The sequence below is a fragment of the Euleptes europaea genome, chromosome 10, assembly GCF_029931775.1.
Source record: "Euleptes europaea isolate rEulEur1 chromosome 10, rEulEur1.hap1, whole genome shotgun sequence".
Taxonomy (NCBI): domain Eukaryota; kingdom Metazoa; phylum Chordata; class Lepidosauria; order Squamata; family Sphaerodactylidae; genus Euleptes; species Euleptes europaea.
In genome coordinates this window covers 70,329,453-70,350,339 of record NC_079321.1, presented here as the reverse complement: position 1 = coordinate 70,350,339, position 20,887 = coordinate 70,329,453, and the positions used below count along the sequence as shown (strand labels likewise).

General features: G+C 41.5%; 1 protein-coding gene across 2 annotated transcripts in view; it reads left to right on the top strand.

Annotated features, from left to right (window-relative positions):
- The window catches only part of CEP85L (centrosomal protein 85 like), a 177,582-nt gene that overhangs the window by 132,606 nt on the left and 24,089 nt on the right, over positions 1-20,887 (top strand). For both annotated transcript variants that reach the window (XM_056856534.1, XM_056856535.1), the window contains 4 exons: positions 5,044-5,164; positions 9,598-9,780; positions 12,638-12,790; positions 15,288-15,442. In XM_056856534.1, the coding sequence (XP_056712512.1) occupies positions 5,044-5,164; positions 9,598-9,780; positions 12,638-12,790; positions 15,288-15,442 (612 nt within the window). The remainder of the gene's footprint in view (positions 1-5,043; positions 5,165-9,597; positions 9,781-12,637; positions 12,791-15,287; positions 15,443-20,887) is intronic.

The window sequence follows — 20,887 nt, the reverse complement described above, 5'->3', positions numbered from 1 at the left end:
ATTCCCCTCCCCCCCCCCACACACACACGCTTAACAGGAACAAGGAGAAATTGGGCTGAACTGCATGCTAAGCCTCTTACTGATAGAGCTTCTCTATTGGGATGAATTTTAAAAAGGCTTCGTATGGGACAGTTTAAAGAACATGCTCCCAAATTAGAGTCTTATTAAGGTAAGAAATATGTTATAAAATAACTGATTAAATATCCGTGAAAAAAAGTTTTAATTTTTTCTGTTTCTCACCTCCTCCCCCAAACCCCAGAAAGTAGGAAAGAGGTTTCAGTACAGAACATGTTCTCTGAATACTGAATTATACTTTGGGGTACAAAGAGAACCTTTCTTTTGAATGAAGGAAACTTTCATCGTTTATTCTGTAGCTTCTTTTGAAAACCTGTTACATCTTCAGAAAAGGGAAGAAAAGATTTGAGATTATTTATAGATCAACTTTCATGTCTTATTTGTATCATTTTTCTTGTTAAAGAGCTAGATTGTATAACTTATTCTGGCAAATTCATTTGTAACCAGCTTAAGTACCTTGATATATTATTACTACAGGTTGAGTATCCTTTATCCGAAATGCTTGGGACCAGAAGTGTTTTGGATTTTGGATCATTTCGGATTTTGGAATATTTGCATATACATTATATCGTGGGGATGGGGCGCAAGTATAAATACGAAATTCAATTATATTTAAGATACACCTTATACACATAGCCTGAAGGTAATTTTATACAGTATCTTGATAATTTTGTGCATGAAACAAGGTTTGTGTACATTGAACCATAAGAAAGCAAAGGTGTCACTATCTCAGCCATCTACCACAGAGCAGAGAATAAGCATGGAAAAGATATATCGCAGCTGAAGGGGGCTTTTCCCCTTGGGGATGCTGAATAAATTGTCTGTTGTGTGCCTGAGTTTTGACTGCTACTTGTCACATGAGGTCAGGTTGCATCATATCAGCGCTCAAAAAGTTTCGAATTTGGGGTCATTTCAGATAAGGGATACTCAACCTGTACTTTAAAAAAAAGGTTAAAATGATCACTTTTGTTCCATAGTTTATCTTGTTATATTTGCTCTAAAAATGTTTTGGGAATCATTGATCCAGTCCAGGCATTTGGATGTAAGGCGGATGCTGTGTCAACAGGCATAGAGATGGGTCTGTTGCTGACTCATCCATAGTTCTGAAGAGAGGGAAGTGAATCAGTGCCCACTCCGTGTCTTGAAAGTTGTACCACGTGTTGCTACTTAGATGATCTGAAATATTTTATACATATCTCCTCCTCTCAGACTGCTCCAATGAGACCACCTTTAAAGTGGCCACATTTTGTGCTGAGACTTTGTCCATAAGAAAGCAGATATTTCAGTCTTTTAATAACCTTTATGTATAATTGATTACAGCACAATAAGGCTTTGAATTTTCCTCTCTGTATATTAATTTTATATTTGTATGTAAACTGTGCTGTTAAATTGTTGACTTAACATCTGTAGAGCAATGTGAGCTTAGCATAGTTCATGTTTAAAAACAGATGGAAGGCTTTCAGATATTCTGCTCTCTGAGGGTTATGGATGACTATGGCCCTAGAAGGAGTATAAAAAGTTGAGGACGTCTTCTGACTTACACTGTGCCTTTTCCAAGCATTATTCAATTTTTTTGCATAATCCTAAATGTCCTGGTTCGTACCCTGGGGGTCATTTACCCCAGGTTGGGAATCACTGGACTAGGTCATTTGATCTAGGTCATTTGGGTGATGTGTTTTCTACTCATGGTCTCTCTGTGCGCTAAATGCTTTCCTTTCATAAGAGGACTTATTAGTTGAGACAGTAACAAATAAATAAGGAAATATGATGTCAGTATTAGGGGTTTGGGAGTAGTGCCAATGGGGAGGGGCTCTCATTTGGAAGAGAACATTGGAGGCAGTGTTAGGGAGAAACAGAGTTACAAGTATTTATGAAAGTATTGAAGATATGAGACATCGTAGAGGTTGGCAGGAGGGGAAACTACAGATTACAAGGGTTTGGGAATAAGGTATTCTGTTTCAAAATACAAACACAAATTGCTCTTATCTGTAGAGGAGACTTGAGAATCTATGGGAATTTGCTAAAATTACCTGCAGACTGTTGAGTTTATTATTTCCACTGCCATACACTGGCTAGATTTGTGAGATCATCATCCTGTTATTTTTTTTTAAGCAAAGCCCTACCAGCTTGTGACTATACACTGGATTAATAGTAACAGCTGTGGGGGTAACAAAAGATTAAAGCTAGCATACAGTAGCATCAGTAGTGAAATCCTCATGGCATGAGACCTTTTATTGTCAGACAACTCTGGAGATTTATAGGATTAGATGTGAAATAGGGAATGTTTCTGCAGTTTAAGTTGGCATCCTTCTTGAATACCTACCTACCTTTGAAAACTTCTGTTACAGCTCTGACGTTAATTTTTACTGTGAGAGTTAATGTAGAAGATCACTGCATAAGAATTAAATGAACAATAAAGTGGTTCTGTCTGTTTTGGACAGCAAAGTTTTAGGATGGAATGTAATTGTAACTGTAAAATAAGCAAATAAAGAAATAACAGACTTCCCAACAAAATGGATGCAACAAGACTGGTCTTCTTTTCTTTAAATAAAAATTAGAAGCTGGTGAATTTTTTCCTAACCGTAAGGTTATATCCAGTGATCCATCCGTGGGATGTGTTGATGATCACAAATTTTTCCTACATTACCTGTTTTCCAGAAGTCCATTCTGACCCCGGCAAAGTTTATTCCTGGAGTCATGACTCTCATGGGGTTCAGGAGGGGGGTGAGCATGAAACCTTCCTTTCTTCTTCCATCAGCACAGCAGTATAGATGATGGGTCCCACAATCCAGGAATAAAGGGGATGGGCTGTGGCTCAATAGAAGAGCCTCTGGTTTGCATGCAGAAGGTATCAGGTCCAAACCCTGGTATCTGCAGGGAAAAGGTGCTGGCAGTAGATGATGGGAAATATCTCAGCCTAAGACCCTAGAGAGCCACTGCTAGTCTGAGTAGGCAATCTCGACTTTGATTGGTCGATAGGCTGATTCAGTATAAGGCAGCTTTATGTGTGTGATCTTTCCATCTGTGGATTGCTGGATCCAAAGCATAGGCTAAACTGTATTGCAGAAAGCTATCACCACTTTGTATAGCATTGTGGAAACCAAAGCACTATACTGAGGATAAGCAAACATAAAAATATTATGAACTCACCCAGCTGAAATTTATAACCACTAAAATTTGTACATTCAGGGTACAATATCAAGTTCCTGAATAGTGAAAAACCATATAGGTTGCTTCCTTATGGGGTTGGGATAAGGTACCACTGCTGTGAAAGCAGTAGCATATGACATGGGAGTGGGCAGGGGTGACTAAGCTGCAAAGGCTCCCACTCACCTGGCTTTTCACAAACTGTGCAGAACGGGATTATTCAAGAGTGCTTTTTGCACAGGTAAATAGGACTGTGCTGTAATAAAATGGTCAGGAGTTTCATTGGTAAAGAGACAATATGTATGCCAGACTAGGTAGCTCTACACCACTAAAAGTATCATGTTTAAAAGCTCATGCTTTGTTTCAGTTCTGTTTGAGATTTCTGTTCCGTATTGTATTGTTCATTGGATGTTCATCGTGTTAAATTTACTTGACTTACATTATGTAATCTGTCTTGTGTCTCAGCAAGAAAGACCATTACCAATAATTATTCTCTTTTCAACCAAAACCTACAATCTTTAGAGGGGTGATAGTGAATATATTTCAAACAGGAGCCTCCACTTCAGTGACTCAGCAAATCTGGGTCATAATCCTGTGCACATAATTGGTACACCAAGCTTGAATATAAAACCACTCACAATCTGCTCTATTATTTGTACTCTGAATGATTCCAAAAGCACTGAAAGTTGGCTTGAAGACTGAAAAAAATGTTGCTTCCTCTCTAGGGCAGGTTTCTCCCCCCCCCCTTCAGGGAAAAAGTCTCTTATCTTTGCCCACCTCACCAAGCACAGCCACCTGCTTGTCTTCTGTTTTAAGAAGAGCCCTGCTGAAGCAGTCCACTGGTCCATCTAGTCCAGCATCCTGTCTCACACAGTGGCCAACCAGATACCACTAGGGTTGCCTGGCAGGTGGCTTGTGGGGGGCATGTCCTGGCAGAAAAAATAAAAATAAGGCCTCATCTGCTTACAAGAAGTTCTGACCATAGAGTTCCTGGCAATTCCTAGAGTTACCCAAAAGTAACAAAGTGTAGCTCTTTGGAATTGCTGGAAATTGCTGGAAACTCTATGGTAATCTTAGCACTATAGAGTTTCTGGCAATTCTTAAAGCTTCCCTTTGTCACTTCTGGGTAGCTCTAGGAATTGTCAGGAACTCTGTGACCAAAACTTATTGTAAGTAGATGAGGCCTTATTTTTCTTCCCAGGAAGATGGTTTCTTCCCTCTATTTGGCCTCAGTTTCTTCCTGCCAACCAGGTGAGCATTGACAGGCAAAGGCTGCAGTTACCTGGAGGTCTCCTGCCATAAGATGGCAAATGGGAACTTTAGTTCCTATAGTTTTTCCCCTGCTGTAGCAAGAGAGACCAGAAGTTCCTGACAAAGGCAAAAGCCATTCTTCATCTGTGTGGTGCTGATGGTGGTTCTGGCAAGCAGAGATTGAACTCATTTTATGGCAGAGCTCATATCTAAGCAGCAGCTCTGCGCTAGAAATTTTGCAGGGCATTCCTTTTAAGGGTTGACATTCCTTTTAAGGGCTAACTCCCCATTTCCCTCTTCCTTTTAACATGAATTACAGACTCAGTGCATGCAGAGCTGTCAAATCCACTGAAGTAAATAAGAAAGGCCTAGGACATATGTGTGCTTCATATGCACACCAGAACTTGTACACATAGTAAGAAGTTGCTGAACATACCATGGGAAGTTACAGTCCATAGTTAATATACATCCCAATGTTATACACATTCGCACTTGAATGAATGAAAGTGGAAACGCTGATAATGTGACACAGGTTTCACATGTTTTTCCTTTCTGTTCCAATTCTTACAGGCAAAACCAGCAAATTAACCTTTTACACCAGAAGATAAGGGAGAATGAATTGCGAGCTCAGCAAGCAAGGCTGGGACACATTGTGAATTGTGAAGACTTTTCTTTCATGAGTAGTTTCCAGGTAAGATGAAGGTCTGTATTTTGTTTGTTATGTCTGGTCCTGTAAAATCCTGAAAGTGCCTGATAATCCTAGAAGACAACTTGCATACTATTACAGGCTAGAAATAATTTCCTCAAAATGTACATTGTGTTTGAAGAAATGCAGTAAAATATTTTGTCTTTTAAACTGTTTTATATTGTTATTAAATCAAGTGATGTTGACACATGCTCTTTTCCACATTTTTTTGGGCTTATTTTTGTCAGTTCTGGCCCCATACTGCTTTGGTTTATCCCTTGATTTCCACATGCCGTTTGTGCCGTTAGTTTTCACTTTGTTTTTGTTTGTTTGTTTGTTTTTCTCCTGGGGTTTTTCTGGCTCTTTTGAGACCACTTTTACCCCAGTCTTTTTCTGGAAGCCAATTTTAAGTCAGCTTTTTCCTAGTGTATAACGTTTCTATCGTTGTTGGGTTTTTTTGTCCCACCCACCTCCAGCCCACTTTTCTAAGTGCTTTTTATTTTATATAATGTTTCAACACAGCCCAAAACACAAAAAAATACAATACACATTACATAAAAACTTAAAGCTCCATTTCTTAGGCAAGACATTATTTTGTAAGTGAAGTAGGACTACAATCTGTCAGACTTCAGTTATTTTAAAACCAAAAAATAGGTGTACAAAATCAAGTTATATGTACGATTGCTAAGTAATCCAGCCCATTTTTCGATGATTTGACTGTCGTCATCATTAAATGACTCGCTCTCCCCAAGACAAGTGATTTCATTTTTTTAAAGGCCCTAAAATATCAATATATCACTGTATTGTTGTAATGATATTTTAAGAAGGTTCTCTGAATTCCCAGCTTTCATTTTTTAAAAAGTCTTTAGACCTTTCCCTCAAAGAGATATGCCTTTCTCCTTATATCTCCACAAGGCTAGAGACTTAATTTTTTTTAAATGAAAGCTGGGAATTCAGAGAACCTGTTTAAGCTGTCATTACAACACTACAGTGATATAGCAATATTTTAGGGCTGTTTTTTATAAAAATAAGGGGGTGCTCTGATGACACTAATAACAACACTGATGATGACAGCACCCTCCCTCGAAAATCCTCATTATTTAAGCCATGTGTGGAAGAAAATTAACTGACTCCACAACTGTAAAAATGCACAGGGAGGGCAGATGTGCTGAAGAACCCTACCCAAACTGATTCCTATGCTTGTGGATCAACTCCCAAGAAAATCAGGAGTAACTCAAGTGTGTGGGAAAGGTAACCTATCTGTAAAACAAGCAATTCTGTATTCTGTTAACCATTTGCACTCAATTCAGTGTGTGTAGGGACTCCCTTCTAAATTAATTTCAAACTGGTGACATGTTTCAATTAATGGCCTCAAGTTCAGTGAAATATATTTATTCTTGTTGTATCATGAAGGGTCTGGGTGGTTGTACCCCTTCCAACATGATTAAATGATGCTTCATCCTTTGCTGGCATGCTAATTTTTTTATGTTCAGGAAGTCTTTGATGTGCGGGTGTACTTATTCAGAAGGTCTCTCTTGTAGTGTGAAATACTAAATTCTCAGTAGGGGTGTGCCATATGCCTTTTCTGAATGCATCCATCAGCTCTACGGAAATCGGGATACTTTACTTCCAACTAACAGCGTAGCACTAAACACAGTAACAGCCTTCTAAGCCCATTGACTTACTTGGATTTAGAAGGGTGTGACTCTGCTTAGGATTGCACTTAAATATTGTAATTTATTTATTTTACAAAATTTATATCCCACCTTTCTACCCTCATAAAGACCACCAAGGTCGTTAACAAACATACATAATAAAATCACATTTAAAAACCATTAAAATCACACACCCTCAAAATATACACATTATTAAAAAAAATAAAAACAGAGCTAAAATATGTACAAAGACAAAAAAACAAAACATTAGCCAGGAAGGAGGGATCACTGAGGGAATGTCAAAAGAAAAAAAAAAGCCAGATGAGAATGAGGCTCAAGCACCAAAATGTGTGTAAAAAAATTGTCAGGATTCAGAGTGTGTTGCTTCATAGCAATCACTCTGCTGAAACTTCCAGTTAATATTTTTGTTATGTTTTGGCCTGACTGGCATATACATTTTGGCTGACATATTAAAAAATGCCTTCATGGAAAACTAGTTATCAAGGTGAATTGTTCAAGCATAGCTTTGTCCTTGTGGTACTTTTCTAGGATTATTGCAAGCATTCAGATATGCAATACCCCAGTTTTCAGTCTGATGTAGTACAGGCCAAGTTTACCATGTGGTAACAGGAGAAGCCCTCAATTTGCAAGACCTGAGCAAGGCTGTCAAAGATAGGACATTTTGAAGGATATTGATTCATAGGGTCACCATGAGTCGGAAGCGACTTGACAGCACTTAACACAACACACACAACAGGAGACTTATGGCACCTTAACCACTGTCAAGACTAATAATCTCAGTCCCTTAGATGCAATGCAGTGGGTCCTCCCTAGGCAGACATGTATATTTGAGATATGAAAAAATAAACCAACACCAGAGTTAAGAGTCTGTGAAATTAAGTAGGCTGGGCTTTAGTTTGACTATCCTGGAGCTCATGTGCCTCCAAGGAGAGTATATTTATAGGAATTCAACATTCTGCTTCATTGGGGAAGACCATTTCAGCTACATTGTTGTCTACTTATATACCGTATATACTCGTGTATAAGCCGAGTTTTTCAGCCCAAAAAAAGGGCTGAAAAAGCCGAACTCGGCTTATACACGGGTCAATACGGTAGGAGGGGGGAGGAGGGAGGAACTTACCGCTGCCATCGCCGCCTCGCCCGGGAGCCTTTCTCCTGCCGGCAGGGGCCTGGAGGGGCCGGCAGGAGGTCCCTGCCGGCTGCTCCGCCGCCGCCCAGGCGCCCGGGCGCCTTTCTCCTGCCGGCAGGGTCCTTCCTTGGCCGGCAGAAGGTCCGTGCCGGCTGCTCCGCCGCCGCCCAGGCGCCCGGGCACCTTTCTTCTGCCTGCAGGGTCCTTCCTGGGCCGGCAGGAGGCCCCTGCCGGCTGCACCGCCGCCACCCACGCGCCCAAGCGCCTTCCTCCAGCCGGCAGGGGCCTGGAAAGGCCTCCTGCCGGCCCAGGAAGGCCACGCCGCCGATTCGCCGTGTCTCCCGGTAAGTAGGGGGTTCAGGGGCTCTTCCCCCTCCCCCCCTTGGATGGCACTGGGGGTGGGGTGGGGTGGGGCGGGAGGGCCTGGGAGGCAGCGGGAGGGCGACCTGGGGCAGGGGCTCTGCGCTCTAAAATGGCGGCCGGCATTTTAGAGCGCAGCATTGCCGGTAAAGGGAATTTCTTATTGACCCTCGGCTTATACGCGGGTCAATAAGAAATTCCCTTTTCTGGCCTCAAATTTGGGGGGTCGGCTTATACTCGGGTCGGCTTATACCCGAGTATATACGGTAGATTGTTTGCAAAATTGTATAATACCTGTTTTTCTGTAACAGAAAAGCCTATAGGGAAAATGAAATTGTTTGGGTGTAACATTAATCTGACGCTGTACCTTAACAATTATTGTAAGGTCTCACCAGCATAAATATAATCAGCTTCATTTGTCATTTATATCTATCCCCAGTTATTATATCTAAGGATGCACGTTGCATTGTTTGCTGCTAAGGTGTTTTCTAGGCTTGGATATTAACTGAAAACTGGATACCGCTCTTTGTGTATGACAGAGGTCCCCAGTGTGGTGCCCACGGGTGCCATGGTGCTCACCGACACCTGGAACCCGTCTCCTGCAGCAGCCATTTTGTTGCTGCACCCACCACGCAATGCCAGAATTCCAAATGTGCCCACAGACACAGAAAGGTTGGGGACCCTTCCCCAAGGATCAACCCTTGTGTGTCTGCAATACTCATGTGCAGGAGGATTTACCTCATTATTTATTTCATTGACCACTCTATGCACAGCCCAGGATTAAGTTTCTTGATGGGCTACTAGTGGGTACAAACCTCCACTCAGAAAAGGAGAAAATCATATTCTTGCTGTCTGACTCCAAGAGTATATTTCTCATAGAACATCATTGTTTGCTCTGGCAGCAAGAAAAATAAGAGCTAAGGTAGTTAGCTCTAGAGCAGAATCCCACAAATATGTTGTTTTTGGTGGTTCATATCAATGTTAATTCTACTAGATTTTATTTTCTTGTACATGTCTCTTTTTTAACATTAACATGGTAGGGGATCCCTGATGTATGCTATAGCCAGAGACAGTAGGCAGTTCAGTATATTTCTTAATGTTTGTTTCTGCTTTTTCGTTTCTAAATACAACATAGAATATATCTGTTACCTTGCCAATTTGACTGCCCTATTCCAAATGTTACAAGTGAGAAATTCTTCTTGAGGAAACCTACTCTGGATGTGTGCGGATAATATCAGCAGCAAATTCATTGATCCCTTCTGTTTCTTTCAAAGCATCCTCAGTATGAGAACACACCAATGCAGCCTCAGTTTGCTGAGAGGTCTATGGCCCATTGTGAAAGCGATGAGTTGGAACGGAAGCTTGCATCAGTACAGAGTAAGGAACTGCAACTCAGCGAGTTCCTCAAACAAATGGCAAACAAATCCAATGAAGACAAGAAGAAGATGGAAGAGAAGGTGGGTTTCTCATTGAGCTTTCCAAGAGGACTTTATTGTTGTGATAGAACATGCTATGGATTAAACAGCATCTTGGTTCAGATATCATGTAAAACCATGGTTTAATTAAACTAGCAGTGGCTAATGTGATTGTTCGAATGTGAGCCAGTCCATTAACTATTGTTAGTTGATTAGCATACATAAACCCGTGGTTTTGCATTATATCTGAACTGTTCTGAGTTCAGACATAACATGAAGACTATGGTTAGTATCTCAGCTGGTATCGTGGGCTGCACTGTTCTGAGGGCAGCACTGGGGAACAAACCAGAATAAACCAGGATGTCTGCATTCATATATCACATGAAATTATGGTAAACTAACTGGTGGTGCTTCTTCAAATGGTTTTTGAGCCCCGTGATGCAGAGTGGTAAGCTGCTGTACTGCAGTCCAAGCTCTGCTCACGACCTGAGTTCAATCCCGACGGAAGTCGGTTTCAGGTAGCCGGCTCAAGGTTGACTCAGCCTTCCATCCTTCCGAGGTCGGTAAAATGAGGACCCAGCTTGCTGGGGGTAAAGGGAAGATGACTGGGGAAGGCACTGGCAAACCACCCCGCAAACAAAGTCTGCCTAGTAAATGTCGGGATGTGACGTCACCCCATGGGTCAGGAATGACCCGGTGCTTGCACAGGGGACCTTTACCTTTACTTAACTGGTGGTGCTTCTTCAAATGGTTTTTGAGGCCAGTCATCAAGAGACGTTCTCTCGACTGATCCTACCCTACTTAACTGGCACTGTGCAAAATTCCTCTATTCTTTTGAAATGCTTCCAGACCTTAGTGGTATAAGGGCACTGTGGCCATCATCCTTAAAGTCCCACCTCTCCTCCAGGGCTCTGAACCAATCCTTGTGATTTAGGCCTCATCCAAATTGTCAGCCAGTCAGAGCCCATGGAACTCCACAGGATGGGAAAGAGTGAGCCAGTTTCAGCTTAAGTGGGGGAAGAAAAACTTTTTTTCCCTTTGGATGGGATTTCGTGGCTCTGGATAGGAGTGTCAGCTTAGCAAGGCTTTCATTTGGCTTTTAGTTAGCGTTTGGGGGTCAGCTGAGGGAAGGAAGCTTATTTTAGTGTGACTAATAAGCATCCTGTTAAGGGTGCATCATTCCTAACTGTTGTGTGTAGGTTCTGAGGAAGGTGCTCTGTGTGAGAAAAGAGCAACCTTGAACCTGCTGCGGTAACCTGACAAGGGAGCCATACATAATATTCACACATAATATTTACCACATTAAATACTTTATTTTCTGTTAAATAAATCTTTGTTGTTCATCTCCATCTGTGACTTGTCTGTTGAGTCAAATGTCCAAGGAAAAGTGTGTACCTCACATATAAGTACAGCCTTGGTCTAGTGGGTTTCCAGATAAGAGACCTTAGGGAGCAAAAAGCTTACATGATGCCAATCCTTTATTCAAAGCTTATGCCTTCCTTTTTATTTGATTGTTGGGGAGAGGCCAGAGTGGGGGATTGCTCATTCTTCAATCCATAAGGCAGATGCCTCAGAACCTCTGCCCCCACCCCCGCAGTCTCTCACCCTATAGCTGCCACAGTCACCCATGCTGACTAGAGTGCATGTCTGAGGGGGACAGAAGGACACAATCGAGGGACAGGAGGTTTAGATAGAGGCACCTTGGGATGCACCTCAATCTCTTTTTGTGCCACCCTCTAGTCTCTCTTCCCTCTCTTCAGAAGGCCTGTTGGACTCTGGGGAAACTGGAGAAGGGGTATCCAGTCTCTCCTCAAGTTCCTTTTGCAGCCTCTGGTCTCTGGGGTGAAATTGAGAGCTGGAATACTCTCATTCTCCCCCAAGTTCAGCCCAAAAGAGATCTCTGGCTGCTCCTCTTAGTGCTGCTGAGTCACAACAGCTGGAGGAGGGGCAGCCTGAAAAGCAGACCCCTGCCCAGTGCCCTCACCTACCTCCGGCACCTCTGGGGGTGGCACTCCAGCAGCAGCCTTAATGAAGAGGGCCTTGCAAGACTTCTTCATTGTACCACCCCAGCCAGGGCTCCACAATATTCCCCTCCTGACACTCATTCTGTCCCCCAAGACTACTTCACCAAACTAGCTCGGCTGCGACACTGCATTCTGACTTTGAGCGCTAACTGACCTGCTGTTGAACCAGACTCACTGACCTGCTGCCCTTGACTTTTTCCTCTTCAGGAGTAACCTGTTATGGCCTTTTTTCAAACCCCCACACAACCCAATGTCTTTGTAAAACTACCCTCAGACATGCTTCAATTGACTTCATTTTTTTTAATTGTTATGACTTTCTAGCCTAAAAGTTGACTATTTTTTGCAACTACAACTGAGATGAAAGTATGGAACTCTTTTTAAAAGTCTAAGTTTATTTTATTTTATATTCCCTAGTTTGCAAATAAAGCCCAATCCCCCGCAATTAAGCTAATCTGTAGTCTTTCTGAAATCCTGGCTTCAATTTTTGGAAGGCTAAAAGGTCAGCTAAACCCTGTTTTAAACAAAATCACCTGGGTTCAGTTGTTTTAAAGCAGTAGAAAGCCAATAATCATAACCATTAGTGTGCTAAAAAATACTGTTGTGATCTCGGAGCTGCTGGTTTAACCAAAGTGAAAACACCCATGTGTTTAACTACAGTAGAAGTGTCTAACCATAGAAATGGTAAGCAAGAAATCTTAGCATCAAAAGAAATAAATGCAATATTGCCATGTGTATCTTTTAATAAGACTGAAATAACACTTATCTTTAATAACAATTGGGAATCAATGGTATTGTAAGAATGAAACATCAGTTTTTAGATTACCTTGTGCATATTTGTTTCCTGTCTCACTTAATAATGCATTCTTCTTTTCTAGCTCAAAACTAGGGATCGATACATAAGCAGCCTGAAAAAGAAATGCCAAAAAGAATCAGAACAAAACAAAGAGAAACAAAGAAGAATAGAAACACTTGAAAAGTACCTGGCTGACCTACCAACGTTGGATGATGTTGAAAGTCAAAGTAAACAGGTAACCTATATTTTGTGGTATCCATGAGTCATGAGAATTTAGAGGTTTTGCTGGATACGTATTATAAATTACCATGTGTAATATTTGCACACACTGTACTCTGGTAAAAAAAAAAATTAAAAAAGCATAATCCTCTGAAAATGCCACTACATAAGCCCCTAGAAATGAAAGAGCACTATACAACGGAGCTCACACAGAAGAGGATTTTCAATGGATTGTGCTCAAAGGTATTTATTTTTAAAATGCATAAATATGGTACACTGCCTCTTCCATGGATCAAAAGCTCCTTCTGCTGGAGGAAAGCTTTTCTGCCAGCAGAACAGAATCATTGGTGCAACCCAGGGGGTTTAAATGTTGCGGTTTCCCAAAATTAAAATATGCCATTACTAAGGTTGACTATTTAACAGGTCAAAATGATATGATTAATTGACCTGTGAAATATTTGTTATTTTTAAAACATTATTTTATTATAAAAACCAAAGTGTACTTTAATTACCAATAGGTTTCATATTTGTGCTGCTTACAAAAGCAAATTAGTTAACTGCTGTCCTCACAAGGGCGACCAAGTCAGCGAACAATTTAAAGCATACATGATAAAATAACATTTTAAAACCCTTAAAATCACCCCTCAAAAATGCTCACATCATTTAAACAATTAAAAACATAAAATGCATACAAAACATAAAAACAGCAATTAAAACATTGGTTGGGAAGGATGGATCACTTAAGGAATGCCAAATGAAATAAAAACCCTTCACCTACTGGCAGAAGATAGATAGCAACAGTAGGGGACAGGTGAATCTCCCTCAGGAATGAGTTCCAGAGATTTGGTGCCGTGACCGAAAAGGCTGTCTTCCAGGTTGCCTTCGGCCTAATCTCAGAAGGCGGAGGCACCCGAAGCAGGGCCTCCAAAGATGTCCTAGTGGACAGGCAAGTTCATAAGGGAGTAGGTGGTCCTTCAGGTGTGTTCCTCACAAACCATACAGGGCTTTGAAGGTCAAGACCAGCACCCTGAATTGTGCATAGAAGCAAATTAGGAGCCAGGGTAGATGGGCCAAGAATGGAGTGACCCAGTCCAGTCAACATCCTGGGTGCAGCATTCTGTACCAGTTGTAGTTTACAAATACTTCTCTAGGGCAGCCCCATGTAGAGTGCACTGCAGTAATCTAATCTAGATTTAACTATGCCATGCACCACAATGACCAGATCTTTTCTGTGAAGGAAAGGCCGCAGCTGGCTAACCAGTCAAAGCTGGTAAAAGGCACTCCTGGCCACAGCTGCTACCTGCTCATACAGCAGTAGGCCTGGTCCAAGAGCACCCTCAGATTACGGATCTGTTCCTTCAAGAGGAGTACCACACCATTAAAAATGGGTAACACCTTGAATCCTGGTTCAGACCTTCTGCCCGCCAGTAGTACTACCATATTGTCAGGATTAAGCTTTATTAACCCATATTTATTAAGCTTTATTAACCCAGTTTATTAGCCCATATCCGCTCTAGAACTGCCTCCAGCCACCAGTGCAGAGTTTCTGCAGCCTCCCTGGGATCAGTTGGAAGCATGAGGTAGAGCTGAGTGTCACCTGCAGATCTCCAGATGCTTCTTCACCCAGCTGTTTCATGTAGATGTTAAAGAGCATCGGGGATAGTATTGCCAAAATGATTTCCTTTCCACATATCTAAAGAAATTATCTCTGACTCCCGAAAACTCTTGCTGAAATAAATGTTGTTAGTCTTTAGGGCACCACTGGACTTTCATTTTATTTTGCTACAACAAACATGTCTGTCCCTGTTTGAATGCCAGTTTTAGACATGGTTCAATTGTATTATAATTGTAAGTATGGAAAACAAACAATTTCCAGTTGCTTTTCTTCTTGTTTGGCATATGAGCCCAATTGTTGCAATGTCTGTATCCTTCATACCTCTGATAGGTAAATTAACAGAAGTTATGCTATCACCATGATCTCATGTTTTAAGCAATGCTGTAACAATAGAAAAATAAATATAAATAAAAGAATAGACTAAAAAATAAAATAGAAAAACAAAAGTAGATACAGATTGCAGCAATACAGTAGCAAAGAGTTCCAAGGTAGCATTGGTCTGATCAAACACACCTGTCCTGAGTGTGAACTGTTCCCTGACTCTTCTCAGGAAAGACCAGGAAACTGGGCTGTGTGTGCACGCTGTCTCTTTCTTGCACACACACACCAGTCAATATAACGATAGAAGCTATGAGCCCCACCCATTGTGAACGCTTCTCTTTTGCCAATAGTAAGATTTCCTGGGCATGTTAAAGATTATTTGTGGCCATGTGGTCCCACTCCCACCATTTTGCTTTGAGTTGTTTCCAAGCCCAGTGGAAGAATGGGCATCCCAGTACAAATCATAATCTGACTTGGTGACCCTTGAGGGAACTTTGGAGCAGGCAGTCTTCTTCATTGAGACTCCCTGACCTGTGCTCAGCATGCCTCAGTATGAAAATGTTTTGCTGTTGTGTAGTTGCAGGTTCTAGAAGAAAAGAACAAGCAGCTACAAGCTACAGTGGTTGAGCTAGAGAAGGCCCTTGAGGAATCCAGAACACAATGTACAGAGAAAGAATTGCAGCTTGTGTGTCAGAAAAAGAAAGAAAAAGAATTGGTAACTTCAGTACAGAGGTATGAATATCTTATTAGATCACTAATTCAGGACCATTGTTCTGAACAGGATATTTGGAACAGTAAAATTCTGTGCCTGTCTAGTGACAGTGTGGTTTAAACGAACTCTGTAGTAATTTAAACTGCTCCACCACACAGAAGGTGGTGAATGTAGTACACTGCAAAATGAAATTGCAATGTGACTGACTACAGCAATATCATTTTAAAGATAATGGGGATTGCAGAACTGCTGCTTTAAGGATGGGGAGTAGAAACAACAGTGTAAGCAGAAAAGAACTGGGCATAACAAAAAGACTCTTGATGGTTATGAGGATTGTTATCTGCTATATTTTACTTGAATAGGGAGCAGAACTAGGAGTCCATAGGCACAGTCCAGCTCACAGAAAACAAATATTCATTTTCAGAAGGGGGGATTTGTGAAATTACAGACTGCTCAAACTTTCTTCAATACTTGGGAAGGTACTGGACAAGTTATAAAGTGTTCAGCCTGTAAGCATTTTGAAAACAATAGTGATTAGGAGAAACCATCATGAATTGGGAAGAACTCACCTTGCCAAATTATTAGTTTGGCATTTTTGTGTGGGTTATTAGCCTAGTGGATTGCAGGAATGCTGTGGATGTGATATGATGGAAAAGGGAAGGGAAAAGGTCCCCCAGACTCAAGTAAAAGCAACTAACTATAGTAGGAATCATCAACTCAACAAATGTAAATAATCAAGAAATCCCGCATAACATGTCTTGCTGAGCAATTAAATATAAATATGTTTATTCATTTATACCCTACCTTGCTCTTCAGTGGGGACCAAACCAGCTTACATCATTCTCCTCCTTTCCATTGTATTCTCGTAACAACTCTGTCAGGTAGCTTAGTCTGAGTGTGTGACTGGCCCAAGGTCACCTAGCAAGCTTCTGTGGCATGAGATTTGAACGTGGGTCTCCAAGATCCTAATCTGCATTCTAACCACTGCACCATACTGGCTCTCTGACTAATATACTGAGCATACTGAATATGCTCTTATACATACTGCCCTTGTACAAATCTATGGTGAGACCACACTTGGAATACTGTGTACAGTTCTGGTCAACACACCTAAAAAAGGATATTACGGAACTTGAGAAGGTGCAGAAAAGAGCAACCAAAATGATTAGGGGACTAGAGCAACTGTCCTATGGGGAGCGGTTAAGACGCTTAGGGCTGTTTAGCTTGGAAAGAAGGCGGCTGAGGGGAGACATGATAGAGGTTTATAAAATTATGCATGGTTTGGAGAGAGTGGACAGGGAGAAGTTTTTCTCCCTCTCCCATAATACTAGAACACGGGGTCATCTGCTAAAGCTGGAGGGCGAGAGATTCAAAACAGATAAAAGGAAGTATTTTTTCACACAACGCATAGTTAAATTGTGGAACTCCCTGCCCCAGGATGTGGTGATGGCTGCCAGCTTGGAGGGCTTTAAGAGGGGAGTGAACATATTCATGGAGGAGAGGGGTATTCATGGCTGTTAGTTAGAATGGAGATTAGTCATGCTGCATACCTATTCTCTCTAGTATCAGAGAAGCATGCCTATTATTTTGGGTGCGGTGGAACACAGGCAGGATGGTGCTGCTGCAGTCGTCTTGTTTGGGGGCTTCCTAGAGGCACCAGGTTGGCCACTGTGTGAACAGACTGCTGGACTTGATGGGCCTTGGTCTGATCCAGCAGGGCCTTTCTTATGTTATGTTCTAATATAATCTCCGCATTGATTACAGCAGGTCATCTGACCCAAATGTCTCATGGTATTTTGGCTAGCAATCTGGTTAAATGTGGCCTAGAAGATGGTACCATCAGGTAGATTCACAGCTGGTTGGAGAACTATACTCAGAATGCCTATCAATGGCACTTCGTCTTTCTTGAGGGAGGTCTTGAGTAGGGTGTCACAGGGCTCTGTCCTGGGCCCATTACTGTTCAAAATTTTATCAGTGACATGGATGCAGAAGTAGAAGGACTCTTTATTAATTATCAGATGACGCAAAGCTGGGAAAGATGGTAGCGAAATGACCGTGACAATTTAGGAATCTGGGTCGAAATTAGTAAAATGAAACTCAACAGAGACACAAGCAAAGTTCTGCATCTAGGCAGAAATTTTCAGGTGGACAATGGTAGGATGTGGGGTACCTGACTTGGCAGTATTACATGTGAAAAAAGATGTCAGGATTGCAAGCTATGACAACCTGAACATATCAGCAGTGTGAGGCAGCTTTAAAGAACAATGAATTCAGTTTTACTGTGCATTAACTGAAACATAGTACTAATAGTTCCACTGTATTCTGCACTAGTCAGGCCTTATCTAGAACACCGTGTCCAGTTCTGGGTGCCATATCTTAAATTTTACTTAGTTCAGAGGAAGATATTCAGAGGTCTCAAAAATTAGTCCTGTGAGGAAAGGATGAAGGAAATGGGTATGTTTAGTCTACAGAAGCAAAGACTGAGGTGAAATATGATTGAGTTTTCTGATACCTAAAGGGCTGTCACATGAAAGAGGGCAGAGACTTAATCTTTGATGATACAGAGGGCAAAACTAGATCTAATGGGCTTAATTTACAGGAAGGTAGATTTTGGTTGAACATTAACAGAAACTTGGTCTTCAAGCAAAGGCTGTCTGTGAGGAATGCTCAAGCTTTGGATTTCCTGCACTGAGTAGGAAAGCTGGACTAGATGACTTATAAGGTGTCTGCTTAATACTAAAATTCTGTGGCTTGGTCACTGGCACATTTCCAACTACTGCCACCAAGTTTTATACACAGTGGCAGCTGTTGTATTCTTTTTCAGTTTTGCTAGTGGAATTGCCCATCCATGGTTTCTCAGCAACAATACACACATCTGCTATTGCTTCCAGGGTAGTAAGAAGCATTAATGAAACCTTTTATCTCCCTTTTCCTCCTTTTCTATTTCCTTTGGCTTAACAGTACGTACCAGCTGACAAATCCTTAATGGGAAGTTTTGCAGTAGCTGCCATGGCACCTACATTTAAAGTGACATTAGGAACAGTTCTCCTACCAGTAGTCACCTTAATGATACAGGCTAGGATGGGGGAGGGGAGTCAAGCAGATGATATATGAGAAGAGGAGTGGTCAACCAACTTAGGGCTTAGCTTTAGACTGACCCATTGGCCAAATTAGTTGCTGATTACTGTACTGAAATAATTCCATTCTGGTTTCTGGTAGAAATAGTGTTCTAGTAGCTGGACATTATAATTGTTTCCCAGAGCTCTGATTTCAAAATCCTATTTAGCAGTTAAGTTGTTGAATGGCTTCAATCAAATCACAGCAGCCTAACTAACTATACAATGGAATAGTAGTAAACTTTTTCACAGTGGGAGTGAGAGGAAGTACAAGAGAAGGACTGTAAATTAGTTTGCAAAATAGAAATGATACAGCAGTTATTAAAATGCATACAAAGGTATTACTTTGCATGCTTATGCTGAAGCAGGTGCATATGACAAAGAAGCTTTAGCTACGTGTGGCGTGTGCTCTCTCCACATAATTACAATGGAACAAAATGTGGAAGACTGCTGTTGAACAATAGATGTTAGAATCAAAATGTCATTAAAGAATAAATTAAATTCTTTAGGATTATAATTTTATGAGTTTTAGGGTAAAATTCTAAAGAAACAAAACAATTTAGGGTAAAATTCTAAAGAAACACAATTCAATAAAAAGGGGGGTAGAATTTTTATTTGTAGTGATATAAAAAGTGTGGCCGGTCCCTTTGTGACCCTCTGTTATTGAAAGGTACATACCACAAACACTTTGTCCAAACAATGAAAGGTTAGGTATTTGGGACAGTTAGCCAAATCACTGAGTGCATTGTTTCCATCTTACATCTGGTGGCTCTTGTATATGTGAGTGTATAATATACCAGGCTGGCTTTGTGCTGTTCTAAAAGTCTACAGTTACTTGAAGCAAAGTCTTGTTTCTAAATTTAAACGACAATTGTCATTGTCATAATTTGTGTTTAATTTTGGTAGATGATGGATATGAGGGCAAGCAAATGTGTGGTGTTTTTTTTTTTCCGTTTGCTCTGGGACTTTGTATATCACTGATGGTGTAGATTAGGAGTTGAGCTGCAAAGGTTTCCAGAAAGAACTAAGCCAATCTGAGTGTTAAAAAGACATGAATGATTGTATGTGGAGGGAGGGAAGATGGTCACTGGGCTGCCTGTACATGGACAACATAAGCTTGAAATCATGTTGGACTTTTAGATGTCATGGTTCTTACTTAGTCATGTTACTGATTTGCAAATAAGTATACTGAAAGTGTTAGATGACAAAAATAGTACCCAGCACACCTGCCTACACAGGGAAATTTTAAAAATGCATTTTAAAATCCAGAAGATCATGCAAGTACCCTTAAAAATCACTTTTAAAAAGCAGCTACTTCTGCTTGAAGACACGGCACTCTGAAACATTTGGGGATTCTCCTTCCTGTTATCCCTGGAGGTGAAAAGTAGGTCTCGCTTTTCAATTTCCAGTGGGAAGGGAGTGCGCACCACCTTCAGGGAGTGCGCACCACCTTCCTGCTTCCTTACAAGCACAGGGCTTCTAGAGAGCTTTGTGATTTTTCCCTCGCCTTGAGCTCTCAGGTTGCTTTTTTTCTTTATGTGTCTCCCCTATCTTTTACCTCTAAGCCATCAAAAATGCTTCCCTCCTCTCTGTTTTTTCCCTCTGTCCTGCTGCCTGTGGCAGCAGCTCTTTCAACTGAGATGAAATCCAGAGATTGGAGCCTGAGAAACCTGAGAAAAGGCAGGGGGAAGGGGCAGGGCCCTTTCTGGGTGTTTGAGGGACGACTCATTGGGGCCAGGCCTGATAGCCACAACAAGGCAGCTTGATACCACACAACTTGTATGACTCTCCCAGGACTAGTGTGCTAGTGTTCAACAACAGCCGCCCCATGAAGACCAGTATGGTACAGTAGGTAGAGATTCAGGCTACAATCTGGGAGACCCAGATTAAAATCCCCACTCTGCCATGAAATCTTGTTGAGTGACCTGAAACCAGTCAAACACACTCTGCCTAGCTTACCTCTCAAGGTTCTAGTGAAGATAAAATGGAACAGAATGATGTAAGCTGCTTTGGGTCCATAGTGTGGAGAAAGATGGGATATAGATGTAGTCAATAAATAATAAACATAGCTGGAGATGGGGGGCAGATAAAAGGTAGGTGGGTGGGTCGGTGGGTGGGTGGGAAGGAGAGAAGGAAGCAGGGAAAAGAGAGAATATGGGGGCTGCCAGGAGGAGGGGAAAAGGAACTAGTATGGGGAGGGGGATATAGGAGAAAATGAGGTATCCCTTGCAAGTCTTTGCAGGTTTCCCATCATGTGACTGGGCCACACTTTTCCCAGGGAGAGGCCTCCAGGAGTAAGAGAGGGGAAAACTAAAGATGGTGGGGACATAAAGGTAGGTTGATTGGGAG